Consider the following 10,053-nt stretch of genomic DNA (forward strand, 5'->3'; position numbering starts at 1 on the left):
TAACGGAGATCAGTGTGACTCTCCGTGCGCGATACGGATCTCCGTATGAATCCCGTTGCAGGTGAAACCCGAAGCGGACGATACAGCACACGTGTCGGAGGGGGCGTGTTAGTCACGACGCTCCTCGATCAGCATTGGAAGTCACCTTGCACCTTGAAAGTAGAGGTGAAATACCATCAGGGAATCGGATACGACTAAGAAAATTGGTGTGGACGGGGCGGATGCATACAGCAGATGCCTCACAGAAAAATAGATCCCGGAACCTGAGTTAAAAACACACCTCAGGTCACTTATATCAGTTAAACCAAAGGTTGGTTATTGAATTCCAATGATTTGATCATGTTGCGACCCAACTTGAGGTCCTACAGACTAGCATGATAAAAAATCCCGCTACGCTAAAATGCTGCATAATTTAACTGCTAAACAAACTACATTTACAGACGAATCTACAAGCTGTCTGTGGTGGAAATGTACATTATATTTAACCAATAAGCACCGGCGCATTAGTACTAAAAAAGGCTACATATTTACCGTGGCATTTGTACGGCATATAAAAGCAAAGCTATCACAGTGTGTTTTTGCTTCACATTGCTTCACCGGGGCGGCGTCGGGCTCAGCTGTGTTTGGACATGCCCCGTTCCCCGTACGGAAAGCTCTCACATACTGTATATAAGGAGTGCAGTTCGGAGACAAGCCCGGACAGTGGAGCGACAGGAATCTGTGAGGGATATTCCAGCACTGACTGACTGACTGACTGTAGCCTCGGGCGCACGCCGCCGCTTCTGCGCAATCTGGTCGTATCCGATTCCCCGATGGTATTTCACCTCCGAGACGTGTGCAGCACCGACCGCTTCGGGGTTCATATGGAGAGCCGTATCGCGCACGGAGAGTCACGCGTTATCCCCCGTCTCTGTGCAGCGGCGTCGATCAGCCAGGAGAGGGCGTCACTGCTGCAGTTATGAGGAGGGTATAACTCCGCCGGAGGGGGTTCCTCATAACTGCAGCAATGACGCCCTCTGCTGGCTGATCGACGCCGCTGCACAGAGACCCTTCGTCTAAAAGCAGAAGCCTCGAAAAGTACAAATATATAAATACAGCGGAGTACAGAAGAGCAGCGGATCACATCCCACATTTACACCCAACACACACACACACACCAACACGAGCCAGTAGGAACTAGCAGGAACTTTGTGAAGTGCGTCACTGACGGGGATATTTCACACACTCGCCGTGCTGCTGAACGATTCCCAGAAACACTCCGGATCATGTCGGACTCTAAAATGAATCCTGTCTGTAATATTTTTAGCACTGAAGCTAATGAATAATAAAATTCACAGTGTATTGCATTTAATGGTTAAGGGCCTTGCGCAGGGGCCCAACAGGAATATATAGGCACTGCTGAGGCTTATGTATTGATTTATGTGGGTAGCAATACGAATTAGTACAACATAGCACTTGTTTGAGCAAACAGTGGCAACCTAGCAGTAGTGGGACTTGAACCAGTGACCTTTCGATTACTGTACCTTAACCTCCAGTCTAAAACCGCCCTGTGTAAGGACCCTGGTTAGTAGCCGAGGCGCCTGTACAGAAATGGAGGAACGTGGAGACCGACCTCACGCGCCGATCCACCAAAATACTCGTGAATCAGAAGGGGTCAGAGAGAGGTCGTGTACCCTCCTCGTACGCCATCTGGGTCTCCAGCGGAGGAAGAGGAACTGGGTATGACTAAACCGGGAGAAAATAAGAGCTAAGAACCTGCTGGGTCATGTTTTCACATCCTGAAATAAAAACGGAACACCAGAGTGGACAGGATCAGGATCACATGCTGCTTCACACCGTGGTCCCTCGGGCTCCTTATCAGCTTCAGCCGAGCCACATGACACAGGAACCAGCAGACATGTGACATCAGTCGCCCACAGCGACCGGAGCTTCCTGTTTATTTAGAATAAGAGGTTAACACAGACGCCAACGTGTCAAAAACGAGAAACCATCACGGCCAACTCAGACACGTGTGATTTACCACTGACCACATGATTCAGTACCAGTTACTTACAACCAGTTCAGTACTGTAATATACACAAACCAGCTCGGTTATTCATGTGAACACAAGCAGTCGTCTACACTATAGAGCCAAAAGTATTCGGACGCCTGATTGTGAGTGTCGGACATCTCTATGTGTCCTCGGCTGCTCCCGTTAGGGGTCGCCGGCGGATCGTGATCCTCATTATCGATTTGTCACAGTTATTACGCCGGACGCCCTTCCTGACACGACCCTCCTTATTTATCCGGGCTTGTGACCGGCGCTACAGTGCACTGGTTTATGCAACCGAGCGACTTGGTACCTACAGGATGATTCAGGGTCTCCAATCAGCCTGGCTGCATGTTTTTGGACCGTGGGAGACACGGGGAGAACATGCAAACTCCACACAGATAGGACCCGGACCGCCCCACCTGGGGATCAGACCCATGAGGGTTACCCACTGAGCCACCGTGCCACCCTGAGTGTCGGACATCTCGTTTCCAAAACCTCCGTGTGATCTTTACAGCTACAACAGCAGCCGCTCTTCTGAGAAGCTCCTCACAAGACTGCACTATTGAAGTGTGTCTGCGTGTGGGAATTTGTGCCCGTTTGTTAATTTATTTATTATTTTATTTATTTATTAGGATTATAACGTGATGTTTTACACTTTGGTTCCATTCATGACAGGACGGGTCGTTACTGCTTACACAAGATTCATCAGTTCAGGTTTAATATCAAACACACTCATGAACTATTTAGTGTCTCCAGTTCACCTCACTTACACGCCTTTGTACTGTGGACGGAATGGGGAGAACATACAAAACTACATACAGAAAGGACTCACACTGCTCCGTCTGGAAATCGAACCCAGGACCTTCTTGCTGTGAGGCGACAGTGCTACCCACAGAGCCACCGTGCCGCCCTAACCTAGCGGTTAAGGTACTGGACTAGAAATCAGAAGATCAATGGTTCAAGCCCCACCACTGCCAGGTTGTCACTGTTGGGCCCTTGAGCAAGGCCCTTAACCCTCAATTGCTCAGACTGTATACTGTCACAGTGCTGTAATTCACTTTGGATAAACAGCGTCTGCTAAATGCTGAACATGAGAAGCTTCTCACAAGATTTTGAAGTGTGTCTGTGTGTGGGAATTTGTGCCCGTTCAGTCATTAACAACATGACAGCATGTGTGTGTGTGTGTGTGTGTGTGTGTGTGTGTGTGTGGCTGGGTGCTGATCCATCAGTTGATGTTCCGGTTCATCCCAGAGCTGTTACTTTTACATTTACAGCATTTAGCAGACGCTGTTTATCCAATGTGATTTACAGTACTGTGACAGTGTACAGTCTGAGCAATTGAGGGTTAAGGGCCTTGCTCAAGGGCCCAACAGTAGCAACCTTGCAGTGTTGGGGCTTGAACTGGCAACCTTTTGATTACTAGTCCAGTACCTGAACCACTAAGCTACACCTACAGAAACTGAGTTTTTCTTCACGTCTTTATAGAGCTCGTTCATACTGGAACAAGAAAAGGACCTTCCCTAAACTGTTGCTGCATAGCTGATTTATTACACCTGTTAGTGATCGTTGTGGATGAAACACACACACACACTCACACACTTACACATACACACACTCACACACACACACTCACACAAACACACACTCACACACACACACTCACTCACACACACACACACACACAAACACACACACACACACACACTCACACACACAAACACTCACACACACACACACACACACTCACACACATAAACACACACACACACACACACATAAACACACACACACAAACACACTCACACACACACACACTCACACACACTCACACACATAAACACACACACACTCACACACACAAACACACACACTCACACACACACACACCCGAAATAATCCCCCCCCCCCCGGTAGGTAGGTGAGGAGGAATGTGAAAGCGCTCGTGCCGGGTTTAAAGAACCTCGGGGTTCAAACCTGAGCACTTAGAGTCGCGTCCCACCAAACATCAGGGCGCCGCGAGAGGCGCGAGAGCGAGAGGTGAGAGAGGAGCGATTACTGCACCACACTCCCACATCAGACCTCGGCGACTGGCACGCTCATTTACGTCCTATGTTCTGTGCCTCGTCGTAGCCGCTTCCCGAACTCCTCGCTGCTCTCCTGCCCGTGTAGAATTTTTATCTGAGCGCGTCAGAGAGGATCGAATCCCTGGAGAGCCGACCCGCCAATCACGGCTCGGGACCGAGTGCCAGGATTCCTCTTCTCACGGCTTCAGAGGAGCTGAAGGATTAAAATAGACGGCGGAGGCAGCGGCACGCCGCCGGAATCATCTAACAGATATTACAACCATCACAAAGGCCAGCCGATTGTTACATACCTGGAAAAGTGTTTGTGCTCAATACCAGAGAGCCAATAAACCACCCACACCATAAATAATCCTGGTTTATGTTATACACCCATCAAATAAAGGAATTTTTACTTCCTAAATATTAACGTTTATTCGACCAATCAAAAGCAGCGATGGTTTCTAATCGTTTCAGCATCAGAAGCGGATCCTGGGACCGAACCTGAGAACTCGAGGCAGTGCGGACGATCCCCACACTCATCAACACTGTAGTACACGACTAACCTGTTTATGCGCCTCCTGCGGACGTAGTGTCTCGTACTGTTCAGATTCGCCGCTCAGCCGCGCGGTTTTTACCTCCTGCTGCTGTGCTTAAGGTTCATTGATCGACCTTTGACCCCTGAGCCTTCTGACCCTCCGCCGGTGAGACGAATCGTGTACATGAGGGTTTATCAGAGCCCAAAAATGGGTCACAGAGAAAATAATAATAATAAAATAAACGAATTTTAACAGGCACATAAACACAAATTAAACTTGTACACAAACGCCCCCTTGTGGAGGCTTTATGCTACATCTTGTAAACCACAGTGGGACCAGATTGCCACATTTGCATTCATTAATTATATTTTGTTTTGTGTTGTGTTTTGATGGTGTAGATGACAGTAATGTCGTGTCTTCCACTTTAAATTAGAACCACGGCGCTGCGAGGAAGATCCGAGCAGCGAGCTGTGAATGGACGAGTCCGGGTTTGTGTTTTAAACAGCGATCCTGTGTTTACTGAACCTGGACTCTCTTCTCGTGGCTTTGTAGCTCTTAAATAAGATTAAATTAACCCTTAATTTAATAACATTTGTTGGGTTTTGATCTGCTCACGTCTCCACATGATGGCGCTGTGGAGCGCTCCAGCTATAAACGAAAATACCGGTCATACTGGCGCTCAGAGGTCCAGCCGGCTGTGATATGCACCCAACCTTGCAGTGAATAAAGCGCAAAGCATGATACGCCCTCTTGTTAAAGCCGCCACCTAAAAGCTGCTGCAGGTTCGATGCTAGGAACACTTTTATTATACAAACCGGTTATTAAAAGCTAATCATTTCAGTATCGCAGTTCTGGGTGTAAAAGCCGCTTTATAGCATAAACCAGAGCTTTTACTTCAGTGTTGATGAGATATTTAGGATTAATTTAGTAAACCTGAGTACTTAAAGACCCGCCTGCATTAAACATAAAGGTTTTACCTTAAACATATTTCACATTTTATTCTTATTTGATGTAATAAATTGGGCACAGAGGTGCGCCCCCGAGTCCCGGCGTCGTTCCCTCATTTACATTCTAAAATCCTCAACACGGGAAATTTGACTGAAGCGCCTGAACATTTACATAAAACTGTTTCAGCACCACCAGGTCTGTGTGAGAACCCCCCCCCCCCCCCCCCCCTCCTCAGCGCTGAAGATCAATCCCAGCATTCAGTGCGGCACGACTTTTCCTCACCAAGAACTACAAACATGGCGGACGAATCAAAGCGGAGCAACCAACGGAGTTCCTCTCACATGTAAATAAATCCTGGTTGATGTGTAATGTGTATAAAGGTGGAATTATACCAGTGTGGGTTTATCTGTGAATCGGGGCGTCAGGGACGGTTGAAGCGTTTCGGGACACGGAGGGAGACGTTAGGGTGACGTATAACTAGAGCGTCTGAATAATCTGATTATGAGCTCCAGGTCTGATTAGAATCCTCTGTACTGAGGAGCTGATCAGGGAGGTAGAGGGGAGCAGGGCGGGTCGATAGGTTCTCACCCCTCATGATGGAGCGCCTTCATCGTTTACCACAAATATATTTACTAGATTAACAGCAGCAGAGTTAAATGTTGATATTTATATTAATATTTTATTAATAAATATAATCTCACGGTCCCGTCTCAGCCAATCAGAGCTAAAGCTTCAGTATAACCCAAAACTAGAAATAATAATAATAATAATATTAATAATAATAATAATAATATTAATAATAATAATATTAATAATATTAATAATAATAATAACAACAATAATAATATTAATAATAATAATTATAATAATCATAATAATATTAATAATAAAATTCATAGTAATAATAATTACAATATTGATTATAATATTAATGTTAATATCCATAATAATAATAATAACAATAATAATATTAATAATAATATTAATAATAATAATAATAGTAATAATAATATTCATAGTAATAATAATAATAATAACAATATTAATAACAATATTAATAATATTAATAATAATAATAACATTAATAATAATAACATTAATAATAATATTAATAATAATAATAATAATATTGATAATAATATTAATAATAATAATAATAATAATATTAATAATAATAATAATATTGATAATAATAATAATAATAATAATAATAATAGTAATAATAATAATAATAATAATATTAATAATAATAATAATAATATTAATAACAATATTAATAATAATAATAACAATATTAATAATAATATTAATAATAATAATATTAATAATAATATTAATAATATTAATAATAATAATAATAATAATAATAATATTGATAATAATAATAACAATATTAATAATAATAATAAGGTTAAATAAGTTCTGAAGAGCCCCAGATTTTCTAACAACCCATAAAAAAAGAAACTCAAACTAAAGACTCTTTAAAAAATGCAATTTGTATTAAAAGTCTTAAAGAGAACAGCTGATAAAGAGCCGCTCTGCACTCGAACATACAATCGGATTAGAATTTCAATAGTACATCACATTCACTGTTAAAAAATCAAATCAAAATCAGAACATAAAAACAATAAAAACAATAAAAACAATAAAAGTGGTGATTTCACTGGTCTAAACACGTCTGATTCGGAGTCCTGGAGCTTCAGTACCTGTTAGACTAAACCAAACCCGACCAGTTTCAACAAAACAAAGGGGAAATAAACTCAGGTACGCCCCCCCCCCCAAAAACATACAAACAAACAAAGTAAATAAAGACTAGTGTGTGTGTGTGTGTGTGTGTGTGTGTGTAAGTACTGTATGAACTGCCGTTAAACTTCCTTCTCTGGTTGGTTGGCACTAAAAATGGAAGGCACTCGATGCACCGCGTCATCATGACGTCCCTACACGACCACGCTGAGGTCCTCACACGTTCAGAAGAGAGAAGATAAGTGGCGCCCCGGGTCTGTCACGTGCTTTTGGGTCAAGCGGCGCCGTTCTGACGTTGAGAAAGAGAAAGATTTTGATAGAATCCAGAATCTGATCAGTGGGATCCTCAGAGCAGGAACGTAATCCACGCGTGCGATACACTCCGTTATCCTCGCGAGACCCTGCGTCCACCTCAACGTCCACCTGTGGGTCCGGTGAACGCGTCCGAAACGTGCCGCAGCCGAGATCTACGACGTCTGCAACCTTTCAAAAACCGCTCCCATGAACTCCAAGACGCCGCGTTACGAATAAACTCCCGATACCGGAGGTGGTGCCCAGGGGGCGACGTTACGTTACCGTCCGTGCCGTTCAGAAACCACCTCTAGTTCTAAAACCAATAATAATAATAATAATAATAATAATAAGTCGTATCTCTCGGCACCGGGGACGTGATCCGTACAAAAACAACAGCCCCGAGTGCCTCAATCCCAGAACGTTCAAGTATTCTGTGGTTGTAAACGCTGCTGCTCATTCTGCTCGTTACGTTTCACGCGTGTGCAAGACAAAATAGGACACTTTAAAATACTGATGACGTAAAAACACCAGAGCGGGATTAGATATGTCTGATTCTTATCGTTTGGCTAGTAAACATCGTTCCTAGTTCTAGATTCTAGTCTGGGTGGAGCAGGGGTGCCGAAAATCATCAGGGACATGAAGGAATATTATCTGGGATGGAGGCCGACCAGGCCGGCGGGGGCCGGAAGCGTTCACGGTGCCCTCATGGTAAAGCAGAAGTGCCATGATGTGAGGGTGGAGGGGGGGGGGCGATTACAGGGCCAAAGAGCAAACGCCGAGGGGTCCGTGGGGAACCAAAATCATCAAGAGGAACGAGGATCGTCCTGGAACCGGCGCCCGAACCGGCAGAATGGAAAGTTATAGGATTATTGCTCAACCTGCTGGACGCTCCAAGGGCCCGAAGTACCAGGACGCGGGTACCAAGGAGCGCCCCACAGAACCCGAAAACGACAAACCGTGACGTGTTTGAATATTGACGGCCCCGAAGTTGCACCAGCACCCCTGCGCCCACACACTGAATATAACCGTCGCTCCTATGAGGGCCCCTGGATGCCATTCGTCTGGGGTGAGGGCCCCGAACACGAGGCACCCGTGCAGCCGGCGTACGTTACGTATTCTGAGGCATCGAGACGCCCAAGAGTCTTCGTGTGGATCCTGGGTGTTTTCTTGGTCGTTTAGGGGCCGACGCAGGATACGGAGCCCGGCTCGTTCCTGTTATGGCGTAAAACGGGGCCCGAGGGGGACCCACAGAGACGGTGAGCGCTGGAACTCGGCGTCACGATCCACAGGAAGCTTCGATGGTTGGAGGCGGGTGCCGACTCGGGGCCGATGCCGGATTTGAAGGGTCTGGACGATGAGATCTGTGGGTTTACAGGATGGCGCAGGAGGAGCAGCAGGGCTCGTCCCCGCCGGGCGTCGCCGCGTAGTTCATCTGCCGGACGATCTCGGCGAACAGCTCGTCCACCGAGCCCTTGTTCTTGGCCGAGGTCTCCAAGAAGGGGCAGTTCCACTCGTCGGCCAGGGCTTTACCCTCGCCCGACGAGACCTCCCGCTCGCCCTCCAGGTCCACCTTGTTCCCCACCAGGATCATGGGCACGCGCTCGTAGCGCTTGACCCGGATGATCTGGTCCCTCATGGGTTTGATGTCCTGGAAGCTCTGCTGGTTGACCAGGCTGTAGACCAGGATGAAGCCCTGGCCGTTCTTGATGTACAGGTCCCTCATGGAGGCGAACTGCTCGGTGCCGGCCGTGTCCAGGATCTCCAGCACCGACGGAGACGAGTCCACCTCGATCTCCTTGCGGTAGAAGTCCTCGATGGTAGGGTCGTACTTCTCGATGAAGGAGCCGGTGACGAACTGGACGGTCAGGGCGGATTTCCCCACACCGCCCGAGCCCAGTACCACCACCTTATACTCTCTCATGTTCTCCTAATGTCTCTCTCCCCTCACTCTCTCTCTCTCTCTCTCCTTCCTCCTCCACCCTGCTGGCGCTTTTCCTTCAGCTCCTCCACCCGCTCCTCCGTCCTTCCGTCCCGCGGTTATACCCACCCGAACCGGATCGGGGCGGTGGCGCAGAGCGAGCCGTGTGTCCGGTAATCCGGTGGGTGCATCAGAAAGCCGTCATGATCCGCCGCTCCGCTCCGAAAACCTAACAACACTGAGCGCGTCTCTCTCTCTCTCTCTCTCTCTCTCTCTCACACACACTCTCTCTCTTTTGAGAGGAACTGATCAGCAGGGCGCGTACTCACCGCGGGTGCGTCTCAAATCGATGTCTCCACCGTACACTCGCACACTCGCTTGTTGTTTAGCAGACGCTTTTATCCAAAGCGACTTACAGTACTGTGACAGTATACAGTGGTGGGGCTTGAACCAGCGACCTTTCGATTACTAGTCTAGTACCCTAACTACTAAGATACAACTATAACACAGGAAACTAAT

General features: G+C 46.5%; 1 protein-coding gene across 1 annotated transcript; it reads right to left on the reverse strand.

Moving 5' to 3' along the window:
• Positions 1-7,057: 7,057 nt before the first annotated feature.
• LOC134322911 (ras-related protein Rap-2b) lies at positions 7,058-9,776 on the reverse strand. Its single transcript, XM_063004325.1, has one exon. The coding sequence runs from the start codon at positions 9,535-9,537 to the stop codon at positions 8,986-8,988; it is 552 nt and encodes a 183-aa protein (XP_062860395.1). The 5' UTR covers positions 9,538-9,776; the 3' UTR covers positions 7,058-8,985.
• Positions 9,777-10,053: the final 277 nt, after the last annotated feature.

Source organism: Trichomycterus rosablanca, chromosome 11, assembly GCF_030014385.1.
Source record: "Trichomycterus rosablanca isolate fTriRos1 chromosome 11, fTriRos1.hap1, whole genome shotgun sequence".
Taxonomy (NCBI): Eukaryota; Metazoa; Chordata; class Actinopteri; order Siluriformes; family Trichomycteridae; genus Trichomycterus; species Trichomycterus rosablanca.